Source organism: Rhopilema esculentum, chromosome 11 (assembly GCF_057945365.1).
Source record: "Rhopilema esculentum isolate cy_ngs chromosome 11, ASM5794536v1, whole genome shotgun sequence".
NCBI lineage: Eukaryota > Metazoa > Cnidaria > Scyphozoa > Rhizostomeae > Rhizostomatidae > Rhopilema > Rhopilema esculentum.
This window is the reverse complement of record NC_142825.1, coordinates 10,746,268-10,766,458: the sequence shown is the minus strand read 5'-3', so window position 1 is coordinate 10,766,458 and position 20,191 is coordinate 10,746,268. Positions and strand designations below refer to the sequence as shown.

General features: G+C 35.5%; 1 protein-coding gene across 2 annotated transcripts in view; it reads left to right on the top strand.

Moving 5' to 3' along the window:
- Positions 1 to 20,191, top strand: part of LOC135693249 (rab GTPase-activating protein 1) — a 39,220-nt gene that overhangs the window by 2,904 nt on the left and 16,125 nt on the right. For both annotated transcript variants that reach the window (XM_065211673.2, XM_065211672.2), the window contains exons 2-10: positions 1,222 to 2,089; positions 2,586 to 2,636; positions 4,298 to 4,518; positions 6,006 to 6,072; positions 6,577 to 6,679; positions 7,691 to 7,857; positions 8,792 to 8,969; positions 11,128 to 11,282; positions 12,591 to 12,689. In XM_065211673.2, the coding sequence (XP_065067745.2) occupies positions 1,244 to 2,089; positions 2,586 to 2,636; positions 4,298 to 4,518; positions 6,006 to 6,072; positions 6,577 to 6,679; positions 7,691 to 7,857; positions 8,792 to 8,969; positions 11,128 to 11,282; positions 12,591 to 12,689 (1,887 nt within the window). In that variant the 5' untranslated portion in view covers positions 1,222 to 1,243. The remainder of the gene's footprint in view (positions 1 to 1,221; positions 2,090 to 2,585; positions 2,637 to 4,297; positions 4,519 to 6,005; positions 6,073 to 6,576; positions 6,680 to 7,690; positions 7,858 to 8,791; positions 8,970 to 11,127; positions 11,283 to 12,590; positions 12,690 to 20,191) is intronic.

Here is a 20,191-nt window from a genome sequence, read left to right as displayed (position 1 = left end):
GATTGAGGCCTATCCTTAAAGATTTTTGTAGGTGTGCAGCTGATTCAGCACCTTGCAGAAAAATTTTTCATTTAGAAGCGTGATTCATAACTTCTAGTTTAAAACATGCAGAAAAGCAGTAATATCAGTGCTATTGATGTTGCAGCTTTTTTGTGTGATTTTGAAATTTTTTTTGATACCAAAGTATTATATTACTTTTGTCTAACTTGTAATAGACACCCTCAAAAGAAACTTATCTGTTATTCTGATCCCATCACAATTCCTAGTAGACTATTAACACGTTTTTAATCTAAAAATTACTTTTAATAATGGTAACATTTGGGAGGGAGATTTAGTGGTTTTTTTATCTCACTCAACTAGCACAGGGAGTTTTTCATTGTTTAACATCTATTTCCTGTCATGCAATTCCCTAAGTGGTGAATGCTTTAATTTGAGGCTGATTCCTGGGTCAACAATACAAAGTTTTTGATAAAAAGTAATCTCTAGAAAGTGCATTCGATATCGCTACTTTTTGAGAAGCAAGATGTGAGAAAATGCACACATTATCTTGCCTAGGCCTGTGCCAAGACGCAGGTGCACAATGACCTGCCTCAAACCGATAGACCTGGTAATTAGCTGCATACAGATGTTAACTGACTGTCACCTGATTTTGGTACCAAATTCATCAAAACCCCAATTTTTACTTAACAAATTCCAAACCATGATGTAATATTATTTGCAAATGAATGCTCAAAGCCAAGTTAAGCTTGGGAACTTGGTTTTGCTATGTTAGAATTTCTAGTGAGACATATGGAGTTGTACTTGACTAATTTAGCTATATTTATATGAAAAGAAATATGAATAGGTGTATTGAGTAGCAAAATATATTTTTTCTGAAGGAAAGTAAATTTTGTGGACATTGCTTGGGTAATGGTGAACTGTTCTATAAAAACCTTATAGTTTTAATGAATGGAAGTAGAAAGCAATAGCAAAATTTATGTATAATTATGCATAATTTTATGATTAGTTTTTTCTTTGTATAAATGAAGCCTTGATGTCATAGAAAAAACTTTCTATTTCTTTGATTAGCTAGTTACTTGAACCTTTTGCTAGTGTAAGTCAATGAGATTTGCATGCTTCATTATGCAATAATATTATCATGCAAAGGTAGAACATTTCCTCTGAAAGAATGAATTATGGATAGCTGATCAGTTTGAGCTTTTACTTTCTGCTATTTCCTAGCTTTTTGGTGAATAGAAGTCCCATGGAATCATCCAAACAAGAAGAACAACCATCAAATCCACACCAGAATGGAGAAAAGGACTTTATCATGTGTTCTCAGAATGGTAGTGACATTGCGAGTGTGAAAAGCTTAGATGAAAAGTCAGATAACTCACTTGATTTTGGTTTTCCTGGGCGAACAGATAAATCTGGCCATAGCAGTATAAGTAGCTTTTCAGAAGTGCATTCTTTAGATATGGAGCCTAAACTAGGCAAAACTGAGCACGAAGATGATGTGACGACTTTAATGGCAGATGCTCAACTTGATGTCGAACCAACTGATCTGAATTCAATCTCAGAAGATAAATGCAGAATAAGCCCTGTTGTTTCAGTTCAAGGTCAGAGTTGGTTTTCATCTATGCGAAAATACTCAGAATATGAAGATGTAGACAGTTCTGAAGTGCAGGTCTCCTTTGTGGATGATAGTGATGGCTCTGATGAAGCAACAAACAACGCAATAGAGATAAGCATGGTTGACAGTGGTCTTAAAGATGCTTGTGTTTTTTACCATAATGTGACATACCTAGGCTCATCCTCTGTTAATGCTCCTGTTAGCGAAATTGAACTCAAGCGTACCATATCAATTATGCGTGATCATGCTAACATCAGCCTTGATGTTATTCTTGCTGTTGGCTTATCGTCTGATGGATGCATTAGATTAATTGATCCTGTTTCAAGACAGGACATGGCAACATATGATGCCAAGCAAGTCATTTTCTGGGGAAAGGCAGATGATGAAAGCAAAGAAAAAGACTGTGTAGCATTTAATGTAGCGCATGGTGAAGATTCCTTCCACTGTCATGTTTTCAGATGTGATGAAGAAGATACAGTAAGTGACTGAAAAAATATTTTCTGTTTTGCGGTTTTTATCCATTGATGTTTTCAGCTAAAATCTTCTATTTATTTGGGATGCTTTAATGTCTACTAGATGAAGGAAATTGTGGAAGGTAATCGATAAAGATATTTGTAGGAGTTTAATGAGATTCAAGAAATAATGGCCTTTTTATTGATAAAAACAGAGATTGAGCTTGTTATAAAATTTTCTAGAAATACTTGAATATAATTCCAATTTTTATGAAACTTTTTTGTCTTGTTTATTTTCTGAAAATTTTTATGAATTATTTTGCTACCTGGCACAAAAAATGAGGATGATTAAACCTCTGTTTCTCATGGCAAGCTCTGATGAAGCTATAATATTAAAACTAGCTAGAGATCAAATCAATCCAGAAGGGAACTTTATTTTGGTTTATATGCATAGTTAAGATCAAGATTTATTTACACACTCCTTGTTTTATTTTAACAATGCCTATTTTTATCTTTTCTAGGCTGTGAAAATTGTTCAGAGTTTTTCCAATATCCTTAGAAAGAACAGAAAAGTATGTTTCCAAATAATTTTCATCCCTAAAAAAAATTTTGTGTTCTATCAGTCCTTTTCGTGAGCAAAATTACGCGTGTGTGGCAAATCGCACATGTAAACAAATTTGCGCGTGCGATCGCACTTGTAAGAAAATTTGAAGTACAAACCTGATAAAATTGGTAAAAGGAGCAAGAAGGGAAAAGCCACTCGAATACGTGCAAGAGCAAAACTCAATTAATCAATACATAACAGATTTTGTTGCCCTTAGCAGCCATCTTTTAAAAGTCGTCGTCACTCTCCAAAGTTACAAGAGCAAGTAAAAATTGTTTCCAACAGCTACTTGCTTTCAGGGCCTAATTACGTTTTGACAGGAAATCAGTTATTATACTTAACATGCTAATGGCGACTTAGCTTAAAGACGAGACGCTAAGTTGAATTGAGCACTCAGTCAAAAGCCAAACATCACTTCCGAAAATTGGAAAAATCATACTGTGGTCAAAAGTGCGAATCAAGTAACAAGGGAAAGGATAAACAATCATGAGACCATGGGAAATTGATGTTAAAGGGCCTCTCCAGCAAAAAAAAATGTTTTTAATGACTTAAAAGTTAGCATCTGGTGCGTGTATTATGACAAAGTCATTGTTTTTGCAAAATTCCAATTAGTTTAGAAGTTGTAAGGCTTTAAAGTTGCACCTTTCCGAGAAAAACAACGACAAAAGCCGAATCAGTTTGGTGACATTCTGACGTCACAATGTGCGGCTCTCGTTCGCCATGAATTTCGTATATCTTCCACCGAAGCGTGAAGGACTCATGGTCACGCGTTGATAACTGCATCCAGTTCCAGTTCCTGTTCCAGCTCTTCCCTCGCGTATAATTAATCGAAATTGTCACTTCAGTTGTTCTCCAGAAACGATGAACAACTAAAGGCTTCAGAATTGGTGTCTGAAATGCTCAAACTGAAAGCTGGTGGAACAGAACTGAAAGTACCATCACTTGCAATGTTCAATTTGCGAATCGCCGTCGTTCGATTCGGTTTGAGGCGAGACTATCCGAAATACACTGTGACGTCAAAATTGCGTCACAGTGTCACCAAACCAACAATTTTTGTCGGTTAATTCAATTCAATTATCGAAATGCAAGAGCTTATATCTCACAAACTGTAAAAAATATCGAAAAACAAATAACGAATTCGTAATCAGCAGGCTCAACTTCTTTATAAAAATTGCCAATAAAATGCAAGTGCAAAATTTGGCTGGAGAGGCCCTTTAACAGAAAACTGCAAAAACACCTGTTTGCGCGTGTGGTCAAAAGCACGCGCAATTTAACTTGCGCGTGTGCAGGCGTGTGCGGGTGCGATCGCACGCGCTAAACGAAAAGGACTGGTTCTATATAAAAAACAATTTAACAATATGTGGTTGACTCTTTACTTGTGATTTTTATATTTTTGCATTTTGCTCACTTAGATTAATTGAATTTCTATGAGCAAGCTGCCCCAACTTAAGAGTTTTGATTGCAAGCTGTATAGCTTTCTGAATGTTCTGGTTATCTTATAATGCTTAGATGCTTAACATTGTGTGGACCCTTGCAATATCCAATTTTTTCTTTTATTCATCGAAGTTCAATGTCATATTTAGAAGGAAACTATTTATTTTTCATTAATGTTTTCTGATGCCCATTCAGGAGAAACAAGCTGCTGATACAGGGCTTAAACAAACCAGACTGGATCCAAACAACCTGAGTTTCAAATATGATGTTACCATTGATATACTGGAGGAGGATAGTAAGGGAACTATGGCTCAAGTTGCAAGGGACAAAAATTGCTTCAAATTGCGTCAAGATGTAAACAAAAGGGTTGTAATTTGCTTGGAGCAGCTAACAAACAAGACATTAGCAATTGAAAGGTGTGTGCTATTTTGAAGTTTTGTTTCATTGTAATTTGAATTCAGTCTTTCAGTATGACTTTTTTCGTAAAAATTGCCACACAAACTTTACAGGTTTGTGTTTAATCCAGATTGATCTTGTTTCTTCTGATTTTACTTTTCTCCAATGCATGGATTTTCTCCTTAGAATATGGATCGCGTTTTAAGCTTTTTTCATTAAAAGGATAAATTGAATACAAAGATTATTTTTAGGTTTAGTGCAAGATAAATTTCAACAATTATATGCATAATGTTTTATAGATCAAATCTTCCATCATTGAAAAATATTAAATTTAGGATAATGCGTATTTTTCTGTAAAAGTTTTAATAAGAAACGGTTTAAAGGGGGTAAAAATGAAAACCCAGCTTTATGGTCTTCCTCTCAAACTCGAAATCACCCTAATCAAAGTTAACTCACGTTTCTTTGATATTTTATTGTTTATCAAAAAGGTGGTCCCTAGTATTGGTACGAATCTATGTCCCTTTATCACTAAAATATAAAGAACTACAACACTGATATAAGTCCCTGTCCCCGTTTTCTAGTCAAGGTAAAAAAGGAGATTGTGTTAAAGGGTAATGAATTTCAACTTCTAAAGAATTCCTTATCTAGTTTGTTTAACGAAATAACAATTAGATATCAGAACTCTATTTGAATCTGTTTTGTTTTTCTCAGAAACAAATCTCTATTTTGACCCAGGGAGATTTTGCTCGTTGAAAAGGACCAAAAAAGTTTTGAATCAAAAATTTCTGTATTGCATGCAGAGGATGGGTGTTCAATCCAGTATTGCATTATCACGAAATTTCTGACATAGTCTATATGATTAGGCAATAGTTCTCATTGTAGAGTCGAGCAGGGGCGAGACAATATCCGTGGCTGACATATTTAAAGTTGTACACCTTTTTCAATCATATGCGCTAACCTTCAAAAAACATAAAGGTGCACCCCAGCATGATTCATGAATGTGAAATACACGGTTGCTGTTTCCTGTACTATTCAACCTTGAATTGTTCAAATGGTTCATTGGTTGAACAATTTAGACACTATTAATTTTCAACATTGATAATTAGTTTGAAGTACCTTGCGAAACTTTCATTAAAGTAAGAACAGTCACTCGTAGTATACAATTTTGAGGCTAGAAACTTTTGCTGGTGCAGTGACAAACATTTTTGAAATTGCAGCAAATTAGCTGCCACGCGATTTTGTTGCACTATGTTCTGTTTTATCGTTGTTTGATCTGCATGACAAAAAGGTGTTTCTGATCAATACAGGAAAGAAAACAGATTTATTTTTATCTGAAACTGCAAAAATTGTAGAATGTTTCTTCTTAACAATGCTGCGCCAGCACTGCGAGTTTTGGCAACCAATATTTGCCTGGTTCATAATAAGGAAATGAAATTATCCTGTCTTAGTAATCAAATAACTTTGTGTTAAGTGTTGATAACATCATGAAACATTTTTATCATTTCAGATGCTTCGGGCTTCTTCTCTCTCCTGGTAAAAATGTAGAGCACCAAAATATGCACCTGCTTGATCAGGTTGGTTACACTATTCAATTCTCACCTATGATATTCATTAAGCTTTTTCCAACATGTTTGTCTCGGTGTTTCCATTCTTCCACTGCGTGTTTTATTGTTCATTTTTAATAGGCACATTTTCCCCTGATTCCGTTTGTTGTGGATATTAATTTCATGTTCCATCATATTCAAAAAACTGTTGAAGGGGGGGGGGGCGTGATCAAACGACCAAGTTTCGATCACCATTAAGACGACTACTCTCGTTGCCAGCCAAGATTTGATGTGTATTTTTACATGCATGCACTATGATTCGACATAGATTTATTTATATACATTTTATGACATGTTCCTTCTGTAAATAGAAATCATGATAAAATGGCTCATTTACGATCCCAAGGAAAACGTCCATTCTTCTCTTTTTATTATATGAACAACAACATTTTCTGGATATATGCCCATTGATAGTTAATTATTTCTACAAAGTTTGCTTTTTATTTTAAAATTGACTTCTTTTTCGATGTGCAGGTACAAATGGAATCACGAAATTCCGGTCGGGTCAGCATAATCTATGGAACTTGGAATCCAGCATGGCCAGATATGAAAGTTTTGAATACTGAAACACAAAAAGGTAGATTATTTCAGCACTCTCATTATTTTATATTTTATTTGTATATTTTATTCTATTTGTTTTATTTGTTATGTTCTTATTCTAGGGCAGGAAATTACTTCTTTTCTAATGATGGAGCTATCTGTTTAACATGCTAAATATTGCGGCGGTTTTACTTTATCCCATTTCCTTTTTTACTTTTTTCCCATTAGTTTTAGTGGATTTCTAAATCACTCGTGAATTTATGGAAATCTGGTAATTCTCTTCGGGAGATGAAATAATTGAGAAAATCTTCATCTGATTTGTGCATAGTTAAAGATCTTTCCTAAGAAAGTGCGTAATATGACCTAAAGGCTTTAGTCCCATTTATTTAAACTTTCATTTAAATTCTTCTGTGTAGAAAAATACGTTCTAGATTATTAAGGTGCATCTGCATTTATATCAAGATATCTCATGTATGAAAATTAGTACGGTGTAATACCGATGCCAAGATTTGTAATTCCGTTCCCTAACTACTTTGTGATTAAAGACCAATTCTCTCCATCTCTCCATCTCTCCATCTCTCCATTTCAAAGAATTTTGATTATTTTTATAGCTAGCTTTAAATATTAAGACTAAAAATGTGATTCCGTTACCAATATGTGCTGTGAATTATATCTGGAAAATTTGAAAGAAAAAATGCTATTTTTAAAACATGTGTGCAACTAAGAATTTTTTCATTTAGATTGTTACAGGTGCCACATAATCATGAAATTCTTAAAAAATGATTTAAAGTATACGAAAACTGCTCTGAAACGTAATTCGGTTGCAAAACGTTTGCCCAATTCGTTTTCCATAGACCGAATCTCATTTGAACATTTGAAATGTATGGAATTTCTAAATATACTTATTCCAATTATATAAATGCCCATTGTTAAACTTTTGGAAAAGTTGAAAACTAACTGCGGGAACCTGTGCTCTAATTCATCTACTTCACAGTTTGCAAAAATGTTAGGAGTTGTGCGTTGACATTTTGATCGATTTCTTTTCTAGATAAAAGAGTGTTCATATCAGTAGCAGCTGATCTCATCTTTTCTGACCTCAAAGAACCTGTACGAATCGTAAAGGAATCCAAAGTGAAGGTTTTTCCAAACAACGAAAAATTCTGGAATCCTTCGAAACCAAGATTGCATGAAGAGTATTTGATGGAGTTAAAAGAGGTGGGTTAAGTTCTAGCACTCTTTTCTGCTTTTAGGACACTGAAAAGCTATGCTTACTGAGCATGTGACCACACCTCGTGATTCCTATGTCTGGAATAACTATAAGCTTGTGACGTTAATGACGCCATGGCTTGTGATGTTAATGTCTATCTAATATGAGAAGATCTTCAATGAATTCTTAATTTCAATGAGCAACGTATCAAGAATGAATTACAACAGAATGAATCAAAAAAGGCAACCTTTAGTAAGGACCTGCATTCAATGAAGACGCCACGATTTCATGAAACTGATAAGATTGTTGAATTCAATAGCCACTGAAAACCGGTGTCGACAAATGGCTAAATCACCTCTTATTCAATGATCGCTTATTCATGCCTGCTATTAAATTACAGTCCTCTAGACGTCGTAAGCAAGAAAATCCCCCACATACTCGTAAATTCATTATCGACCACATTATTTGGATCCAATTTTTTTCCCATCTTCAACCATTTTCACCTTGTTCAGTTTCAACTAGAACTATCATTACAAGCAAACTGTTACGTCCTTTACTATTTCTATTTGCGTATGGTAGATCCTCTTTTTAAAGGCCTCTGCTCTCTAAGTGGTATACGCTTTTGTTAATTTTTTTAGCACTGCTCTAAGAGCATAAGGATTGCTTAGGCAAAATGTGATTCATTACCTTACTAGAGGAGTAACACATATGACTCAGTCTTTATGTTATATGACTCAGGCTAAATAATATTTCCATTTTACACAGAAAATGTACGATAAAACCCTTATTTTTTAAAAACACCAGTAAACACAAGAAGTGCACGCATCTATAGCCTGAAAAATTCTTTCAAAGCCGCCCATTGTGATTGAAATTTGCTTCTTTATACAAAATTACTTAATAACTATGAAGCTCTTGTGTATTTTTCCTCATTTTCATTTGCAGAATTTCCTAGACTCTGGTGAGCGATATTTCGAGCTGAGCAGTCTGTTGAGCTTTTCAGCCCTTGCGAAATCAAGACACACCAAATCGCGAGAGTCTTCTCTGCTGTCAAGAGTATCTTCGAAGAAGTCGAGTTTTATTTCTGATTCATCGGCCGATGAAGAGCCGGTTGAAATTATGGGTAAGCATTGAATAACTGAATTAATCATGAATAACTAATCATATTATGGCTTAACTGGATTCGAGAGGGGATTAAAGACCAGATTTACGCAACTTCTTCTTATCAATATGCAATATGGACAACTGCATTCTCAAAGAATCTTTTAATCATAACTAGAAGAGTATACTGTGATTTACGCGCTGTGCCTTTTGTCTGATCTACACACTCCCAAAAATTAAAAGCTGAAATTCCTAATTGAGAAAGTTTCTAAGTTCTGAATCCAGTTTCTAATTGCCAAGGTCTAGCTGAGAGTAATCCTTGATTGTCCTCTGGAAAGTAAAATTTCTTTTTTTAGTCCTGCATTGCATAAGCTAGGAAGGTAGGCATTTATATGACATGTATTTGGAGACGGCAGTAGTTAGAGTGTATCTTTAAAATCAATTTGCACCATTTTTTAATCTAATCAATTTAATGTGTGTCGAAATTTCAAAAAAAAATTCAAAAAATGAAAAAATTTAAAAGAAGTAAAAATTGAAGAAAATGAAAAAACAATGAAAATAAAATTAAAAAAACCAACTGTCCTCTGACAAACGATACTGTCACAAACCTACTGTACTGTGTATGTAGATAACTTAAATATAGAGAACACACATTTTAAAATTATATGCTCTATCTGAGCCAGACCAAGTCAGCCAAGATAGGTCACAACCACATCGAATATGGATCAAAATAGTGACTTTTTTAATGTCTTACGTTATTGCATCTGAAAGTTTCATTCCATCAACAGTCTTAAGTCAAAGGTTTTCTTATAATAAATCCGAAATTCCCTGCAGACATTCTAAATCAAAATTATTTTATTATGCTTATATGTTTCTACTAAGAAATAATCGTTACTGTACAGATCGGAAATAATCGGTTACAGTAAATTCTAAGTCCCTTCAACATGGAATCGTTTGCTGGAAATCAGTTCTAAGTCAGATCCACTATTGCATCTAACCATTTGCTCCACTTCAAACAAATTATTCATTTTCCACTGTTTCGAAAAAGCAATATGTCACCTTATCATGTCAAAGGCTTTGGCAAAAGTATCTCTCAAGCCAAAAATTTATTCAATTCTATTCACTTGTAGTATAGCCTCTGCCGCTTGCCGCATTAAAAAATTTTCATCTCGAAATTCCAGTTGTTTATTTAGTTATAGAGCAAGAACATTTCTCGCTTTCCGAGAACAATACCGATTAAAGGCGAATCAATTTGGTAACTCTGTGGTGTCACAAATTTCAGCTCTCATACCCCTTAATATTGTCTGCTTGCTTAGAATTGTTTATATACTTCAATTGCCTGAAGTATCTTCAAAATACAACCAATGACGCTTAACCTATGAAATTGACTTGTTAATTTGAAAATGACTTAAAAGAATGCAACGGTTCTTTGTTTGTCAGCTTCATTTCATTGTTTTGACACTGACATTTTTTTGTTAGTTGTGATCTGTCGTACGCTGCAAATTAGCTTTAGCTTAGATTTTGTGGCTTTCTTTGAATGTTCTAATTTTCACAAAGTTTCTGGTCCACTACTGGTCCACTACTAGACGTTTTATAGTCACATTCTCAAAAGTTGTAACACACACTTAAATACAACGTAATTGTAACATCTATGAATTTGATGTGTTCGTATTGCGAATGGCCGACGTCTGATTATGAAGCTATGCACGTGAAAACGAGATCGTACTAAATATCACCAAACCAACAATTCCTTTCCTTGTAACTCAATTCTATAAACGAATTACATGTGACTATAATGGTAAAAAACTACTTAAAAGATTTGAAAACCAATAGCAAGATCATGATCACCAGGCTAAAGTTCATTAGAATAGTTATTTAACCCGATTTAGTTCACAGGACATTTGAGATGAAAAATTAAGACTCGCCCCTGTTTATCACTATTGAAGAAGTTTTGGAATTCCTAGCCTTTGATTCTCTGTTTTTGGGTTGAATCTATAACTTTGTCTTTTTCGATTGAATTCGGCATTACCAAAGAATTTTTTGACCCGATTCCTGTGTTAGATTTTAATTCACCTTTTACTGTATGTTATTTTTGCGTGACTACAATGCCAGTCTGCATTTTTCACTTTCACTTTGCCTTTTCTTTTGAATTTTGATTACAAATCATCTTCATCTTCAAGGCCCTGAGGAGGAGGATGACGAGCCGTTGTTATCTGGAAGTGGCAAAGTTGAAAAAGAATACACTGAGGAGGAGCTGGCAGGTTGGTCTGAAATGCTAGAAAAGTGGAAGGATTACCAGACTAGGCCCAAACAGCTGGTGCAACTTGTCCGGAAGGTAATTTCTACATCCTTTTGCAAGCTAACCCAACTTCTCCGTCCTTCATCCCCGACCTTTTTCTCCAACCTTCTTCTCCGACCTTCTTCTCAGACCTTCTTCTCAGACCTTCTTCTCAGACCTTCGCCAATCTTCTACGATCTTGGCTACGTTTAATACCGAGCTTGATACGCATTACCTCGGCAATGACTAACACAAACAAAAAACCATCTTGTTCTATGTATCGTTACGCTAGAGTTTGTGGTTAATTTGGAACGAAACACGTCTTAAAGAAACAGCTTCCGACTTTCTGATGTGTCTGATACAACAGCGTTGAAAGTGGGCTTGGAGGCTACTGAAACAATTCAATCTACTGAAACTAGCTTAATTGTTTTTGTGCATTCATAATATTTGAAGATTTGGTTACACGAACTAGTTCAAAACCCAACGCGAAAACTTAAGTCTTTAACTAATGTTTCTTCCTTGAGAAGGTGGCTATGAACTGCATAACTTTGGTTGTGAACTTAGGTTTTGACTCTCTCAGATGGGCAGTACACCTTCCTGAAGAATGTCTGACTTTACGACAGTTCTGATCTATACTGAAGGCTGCCTTGCAAAGTATCAGCCGCAAGGTTTTTTGTTTGTAAAATCAGTTGATGAAGTTTTAAAGCTTTTCATAAAATACTAGCCCTGTGAAAATTTGTATATTTAGTTGACAAACGAGTATTTTATTTCCGTTCTCTAGTTCCAGGAATTAAATTATCATTTTGAAACGTATGTAATTCCTATCAATTGACATTTGTGCAGCTGTGTCCGGCTGCTTCTTTTAGGCCAAACTCTGTGTAAATACGACAGCTTTTTCAGGTTAAATTTAGGTTTAGACAAGGGTACTTCAGTCTGAAAATAGCTCCCACCCTAGCTTGTACTTGCTTTGTATTTAAACATCGTCTGTTCGTGCAGTCAAGCCTGTTTAAAGGCCGCCTTAATCAAACAGTCTTTTTATTATCTTGAATGACCTTGTAGCAACCAAGGCGCAACAAGTAAAAGCTAGCTCATTTTTTATTATCACAAGATATAATCGTGTTTCTCGAGATCCCTCATTGGTCGTGTCATGTAATCTTCGAAAAAACAATCAGTACGATTTTGATCTTAAGAGCAATCTTTTTCTAAAGATTTAAAAAGCAAACATGAACAAAAAAATTAAAACTTGTCTAATAGCAAACCTCTTACTGTCGTTACATATATTTTTTGGGTATTTACAAAATTAGAATATAAGCCAAAATGACCTTTTAAAAATTTTTTTAAAAAATACTTGCCTCTATTTTTCAGGGTGTACCAGACCAGATGCGTGGTGACATCTGGCTGAGGCTGGCTGACGTTGATCTAGATTCTGAGATTCTCCACAATTACTCAGTGCTTACAAAAAAGGTACGACTGCTTCAAATTTCATGTTTACTATAAATCGTCTGTTATACCTCCATGGAATATGGCTCAGCTGAAACACAAGGATGCATCTGACTTGGTTTGTATTACGTTTTGCCCTAACAACATAAATATTTTTTTACCTATGCTCATAACATATTACAAAAGACACGATATACAAAGTGATATCACAGGGAGCACGGAACAGCGTATCTAGAACGTCGTCATTTGGGACAACCAGCTAGCCTGCAAGGGGTTTGCTGCAAAAGGGAATAAGGAGTTTAATAGAAGTTTGCTTACTTGTGCCAAGATGCAGTGTTGGCGACAGAGGGGGGCAGGGGGGCTACAGGCTTCTCATCAGAGCTGCTTTGCCCATCCGTCGGAAGATATACAAAGTAAATGTATAATTTTGTCGATTTGCTACCGTTTGTAAAAATTTTACAAAAGAAAAAGAGTAACTGATTACAGAAATCCCTTTGAGTATTAACGTACAACCAGGTAACTCCCAAGTAACTTACACACCCTATCGGGGAACTCATTTCTCCCTTTCGTCATACAATATGACAATCGAACTATCAATATAAACTATCAAAGAGAAGAGGGAGTTTTGCCATGTATCATGTGTCATCTTTCTTATAATCCCTAAGCCGGAATATTTACTTAGATATCACCGAGAATGGTCTCAATTATCGATAGCCCCAACAAATGTCACTAAATTTTGTTTTGATTTTTTTCAATGTCAAAATAAGACACGGGAAGAGGTTTGTGCAGAAAAATAACCTTGGCAGTTGAGTAACAGTAGAATTTGAAACCTTTGACCGGCCTATTTGGATGAATCTGTTATATACCAAGCTTTTATTTCAATTTAGAAGCTAATGAGTTGTACCATTTTATTGCCTTCAGCTTGTCAAATCGGCAGAGAGATCGGGTTATTTGCAAAATCTTTGGTTGGTTTTAAACAAACTTTTTTTTCTATGAGAAAAAAACGTCAAGTATTGCAATTTCTTACCGATTTGGGACATTTCAATGCTCAATGTTTCATACAAGTTCAATATTGATGATGTTTTTAATTTTAACATTTAGTGTCCTACATTTATTTTCCGTCTTGGAAACTTTTCCAACAGAACTTTGTTGAGGAGAGGTTTCAGTGAAACTCGTCAATGTTTCTATTGTTTTCAAATGCTCGTGGCATTTCTATCAAGAGATTCAGTTCTAATGCTTTATTAAGATAAGGGAAGCATATTCTGCTCTGTGTCTACAGTTTTATGCCAACCAGCTAAACACCTTGTTAGAATTTTCATGAAATTTTGTAGTTCTTGGCTTTTAAAATTTATTAGTTTCTTAACTTTGTTGCTTTGAGTACTGAAGTTTGTTAATTTTTGCTTGTCCAGTACTCTTTTCTCTGTTCCAGTATTCTTTTATGATTCTATTACCCAGTACTCTTTCTCTGACTCAGAACTCTTTTGTTGTAGTTAGTTTCTTATAAAAATTGAGTGTAATTCCATTTATTACTTCCAAACGAGCCTGATCTCAAATAGCACATGTTTGCCTTCTGGTTTGTGTGTATTACCAAGCTGTGCCTTTTTGCTGTATGAAGACAGTATAATTCATACACATACACAAATTTGCCCTTTAAATGTCCCATTTAACTCTTATTTTAGCCATTATCTTTCACTCTCCCTTCCTTTCTCATTTTCTCGGGCACGTTTCCTACTTTGCTGCTAGATATTTTTGCAGATTTCTAGTTGCACTGTTTTGGCAATATTTTGCTGTAAAGTCTTGCCTACAAACCATGGCAAGCCTACTTCCACTTTAGCTTTAAGATACACTTTTAAGGTACCTTTTGGTCATGTAGCTATCTGTTTCCAATGATTAAAATTTGTTTAGTTGGGCATTTATCTATTTTTGTGTTGCAAGGCTGTTCTTTACTGTCTCTCTTTTGAAAATCATGATCCTCTTGGTGGTCTCATGACTTCGAACCAATTCAATGTATTTATAGGAAGCACTTCTAAGTTGGCTTCTCTTATGTAAAGGTCAGTGTTCTAAGAATTCTCCGAGCTAAGGCTGTGATATGTCATCATCAATATCGTTCAATTTTTGAAATACTTCCTTTCGTTAGTAGGTATCACTTTTTTGGCGTTACTGTCATACCTTATTAAGAATAGTACTTTGTGTTGGTATCTTGTACTCTTCTTTCTTATTTCAAGACCTGGAAACAGAAAGGTATTTGTGGGATTTAATGCCACCTTCCCCCCTCCCCCCGAGAGCTACGACGTGCTGCTTGCTTTTGAAATTTTGAAATTAGGAAACCCTTCAAATTAGGCTTGGAAACGAGGGAGGGTGAAGTGTCTAATTTGTGGTGCTAATAACAGATCAAGCCAGAGTAGTAAACTACGTATTAAAGTGATATTTTCTTTATCGTACGAAAGGTATTCTTTTCAGCTCAAACTGACGTAGAATGGTGGTTTCAAATTATCTGGGCTCCTAAATGGCACCGGGCCTTGGTTAAATGCCCCCATCTCAGTGGGTCCTGGGATATGGCTGCCGAGACCCCCTCTCCCTTCCAATTGATATGATCTATTTACTGGCTTACTTTGATCAATTCAATATGTCAAGATCAACTCATTGTCCCCCTAGTAGTACCTTGTATATATTCTAGTCTCTTACTGGGCAAAAATATGAAATCAATGAAATTTGATGTGTGTTTTGGAGTAGGATTATATAAACGTATATCTACACGCTTTTTAAACGAACACTTGGCTCCAGTTTTAGCCTAGCGCTTCTTGTTTTTCTTGCATTATTTCTGTCTAACGCGTTTCTTATATTGTGACTTATTTTTGTATTAAAATTTCCTGTGCATAGTAGTGTCCGGACTTAACATGTGCTCGATAAAGCTATTAATGCTATTATGCTTATCGCCTTTTTTGTTGCTATTCTTTCATTTTTCAATTTTTGCTGGTATCAGCCTGCCTTGTTTTCTATGTTTTTATTTTTTTGGCAAATTCCAGTCTGATGATTCTTATAAGGGCTTTTCTTATAAAATTCTGAAGGTGTAACCGAAGTGGCGTAAATACCTTACCCTGGGATATCAGCAACTTCCAATAAAGCATTTCTTACCCAAGCTTATTCCTGAAATTGGGGTTTTTTATGTGAAAAGTTGTCTTGTCTTCCTTGATATTTCTCAGCTTGAGATATTTAAAGGGAAAGGCGACCTCTTGTTTCAGGTGATAAAATGTCAGATTAGAAATTTTACCTGTAAGAGTTAAATGTCTAGTCGAGGTTGCACGTGGTTTTTGCCTGAAAATCATGATGTGATCATCCATCTCTTAGGAGATGCTCATGTTTCAAATCTAATACAGTGAAAAGTTTACTGTAGCATTCTTTTTGTTAAAACCAAAGTCCAAATTATCCTTTCCCAAAGTGTCCATTACAGTCGTATCACCAAAATGTTAGATTTTGCAACCCTTAAAAATTGTCACTTTTTCAATTCTTGGACTCGCTTGATAAATTTGTACATGCTCTTCCAGCTCAGACGTAGCCTGCGTGCAGACGCAACGGATAGTAAAGTCTGCACGCAGGCTAGCTCAGACGTTGCATCAGCCAACACAGTTGGAGCTCTTAAGTTTTTCTTGTTTCTTTCCGACGTTAGTTTGGCAGCAAGATAAGTATTTGTTTCAAGGTGCTATCAGCTCCTGTTATTTTGTTGGGTTCAAATTCCTAGTGTGTATATCCTCAGAGAATATAAGATGTGCTGCTCACACCCCCTGTTTGGTGGATGTTTCCCTTAAAAGTATGAAAACGAAACTAGAACATTTAACATAAACTGCACAGCCTTTTTCCTAGAGACTTCAGAGGTCAAATAAAGAAGTATCATCCCGATTGAAGGGCAGTTGCCCCCACCCTAGCAAGTATGTTTACAAAGGCCCTGATGCAGTGCTAATTTAATGATTTGAAACATATGATTCAAAGCAACAACGTTTCTTGAGTATTGCACGTGGTTATATAGATGATGTAAACAAGTGCAAACGCTTCCGGGATGCCCTCATGCTAGAGATCTTAATTTAGTAGATCGCGTCATTCTCATTTTCGATGGATTATTTCTTTCTTTGTTGATTGGAGGCTTGTCTACTTGGCTTATTTCATTAATCTTCATGTATATTTCCATGAATTGATTAAAATCAATCAATGGGAATCGAAGAAAGTTGATTAAACAAACATTTCTGTAGGCCAATGGGTTGTTATTTCATGGTTTAATGGTGACTGATAATAGAAGTTGTAGCTGGCTGGTAAAAGTCTTTATTAAATTTATTTTGATGCATCATTGCTTAGTCAAGTCCCTCTAAAGTGTTATTTCTCATCACTTTTTTGTTGACATCTTGTGTGCTGTATGTAATGAATGAATAATACCGAAGCAATAAAAGCATTTTTATAAGCACTTTTTGGTTGCATTTCACATCGAAAACCAATAGTTTTTCAAACAAACATATGATAACTATTTCTAATACGTTTTAGTAGCCATAGTCTTGAATTGCACTTCTCATCAAGCGAATGGTTTGTTTACGTTTTGAACAAGGAAACTGATAATCGCCATTGAGTTGAATTATCAGGGTATTCCCCCTTGCGTATCTCAGTGAAACAGCAACTCTTTGTCCATCAGATACTGATCACATGCCCAACAATATCACATGATCTGACTGTTTATAAAACAGTTTATGAGTAGATCGCGTTAGTTGTGATAAAAGACGCGAGGCGGTAGAGTGTGCTCAGTGATCGAAACGTGAAGGCAAACATTTCTTGATAAGCTAAAGAAAAATGGAAGACATTTCTAGTTACTTTCGCTTCCTGATGATAAGTTACACCTTATTTGGTGGACTTGGGTTTATGAAGAAAAGTTCAAAAGACGAAAAAGCCCCAGAGGCTGCAAGTTTGAGTAGCTCGGCGCCAACTCGACTGACTTCACGGAAGAAGGAAGGCGCAGAGCATCGTGCAAAAAGTGACTTGGAAAGAGTAAAGCAGATGGACGGAGCAACAGCAAGTGGCTCGCCGACATCAACCACCCAACCGATCGCAATCCAAGGCAGAAGGCAGCGATCAGCAACAACTAGGTCTGGTGCAGGCTCCAAGACTGCATCGCGATCGTCCCTACATAGTATGAACAGTGTTGGCAGTGGAGGATCAGGTCGACGCTTGGGACATGGCACCCCAGGTAGTCATCATGGCAGTAGAAGTGTAATAGGCAGTTTCATTGGGGGTTCGGCTGGCTCTAACAATTCTGGAACACCACAGAGTTACTCAAAGTCACATGAAATGGTCTGGAATCAAGCTTACAGGAATGCCTGCCGTTGAGCAAAACAAATGAAGGAAAGCGGGCAGTTTATTAAATCGCATTCTGGTAAGTGCTTGGCGGGAATTTCCTGGATCAAGGAATCGATTCGGTTGAGTAGCTGTCATTGACTAGAGCAAATGGGAGTGATAAGGTGCTGTAACGTTTGTAAATATTTGTTAATTTGTAGGACTTCTTGTATATGGTATTTTCAGTAGAATTTTTAAATTTGTAAGTTATAAACCGCTTCGTCGGCAGTTTTTAAGCGTTAGTTTGATGGACAATTCTGTTTAGCCGGTATTTATAATACTTTAATACAAGAGGATTTAAAAATGATCAAACAGTCACATGATTTGCCTCAGTCAGCAGAATATGGAGTACCGTTTTCAGTGTGTATTGACAAACGACATGATTCATTCTTATCATTTCCTTGCATGTTTACACACCGTGGGAATGCTCTCGCCCACTGTCGGTATTTATTACCACGGAATTAATTTTCAGTCGAATCTTTGATATTCAATTTCTTAACCAATGTTAGCCACTTCAATATTCAAAACATGATATAAGCGAAAGAATTTTCCCACACGAAACTGAAACTGAGAAAGGATTGTTTTCCTGTGAAGTACAACAAATGGACTCTGTTATGGTAACATAATCGTCCAGTGTAAGGAATTTGGCTTCATCGAAGTATCTAGTGTAATCCCAACAAAGCCACCAATAAAATTTTCAGTGAATTGATTGAAAAAGCTTGTTGTTTAAAAGATGTTTCCAGACAAACGTTTTGTATCTTGTCTTGCCCAGTTTTCCAGTATTTAAAAGTTTTCCTTTTATCGGATTATAAAACGCAGTTTGACAACAGTGCTTTTATTCCTAATGGGCTTCATTGGAATAATAAAATGACTGTTTTTTGAAATTGCTAAACTGAATGATTTTAACCGTTGTGGCTGCATTCTGCACGTTCTCCTCCTCGCAAGGATTAAGATTTGTCAAAACTATCTGTTGACACCTTTGATTTCTGTGGTTGTCGGCAAGGTGATGATAAACGCGATTGACCTGCCGTCTTGTGATGTCGTTTCCTCCTTTCCATGAAATGGAATTTTCAAAATACACTAATTTGAAACTGAATATCACTTCCGGTTATTCATTGTTGCTCTTCCCTAACATGTGGTTTTCATCCTTACAGTTTAAAAAATTCATAGTATTTTTATTTTGTAAAGCCAAAGATTGTTATTATCTAATTGAACAGTTTAATGTATTTAGATGGAAGTGATTAACTGTATAAAATGTATTATTTTCATATTTAATGTTTACTTTGAATAGATTAAATCATTACAATATGTAAATAATCTCTGAAATATTTTGTGAATAATGGAATGTTGTAGCTGTAATTTATAGAGAAATGACCTGAAACTAATTTAAGTGTATTGTACTCTCTGTTGTTTTTCTTCGTTGGCATCGTTTTTATGATTTCCAATAACCATCACTTGTTAATCGCTGACAGCAAATGAATCAATGCTCATTCACTTTAGTCGTGTCTACCCCATGTGCAGCGTTTGAGAGAATTCTCTGTTCCGGGTAATTTTTATCTTGACATTTGTCAAAAGTGGATCATAGAATTGGAATCTTTATGTTAAAATTAGTCTGTGACGAAAATTTCACGTTGTTTGGGCCGTCAGACAACGAATTAACCCATTTTCAAGATTTAGCTTTTATGGTTGCTTATTTGTGGTTTCTTGTGATCGTTAGGGGCAAGATTTGATTCGGGTCTATAATCTATATTATATATATTGTTCAGCGTATCAAAATTGGCCTTTTTTTGAAATTTTAGTGCTTGTATCACAATTTGCACAATTCTTCTGCTTATCTCCCTCACTAACATTAGTACACAGCTTTATCTTAGTACGAAAAAATTCTTTAAGTTTCGTAGAAACCCTGTGCTAAAGAACTATTTCTTGGAAACACAAAAAAGTAACATAGAACAGAACCCCAAACAATTCGCAAGGAGCTCTTCTTTCTATTAATATTTTATTAGCCCTATCAGTTGCGTATGTCCGTTAAGGTTACGGTAAACGTTTTCTTGATGAAAACATCATTTTTTCGATTTTTTCACATTCAAGTAGCCGAACTTTCAAGGCACACAATGATACCAAATTTGAAACAAACAGAAATTTTGAAAGTGGAAAAA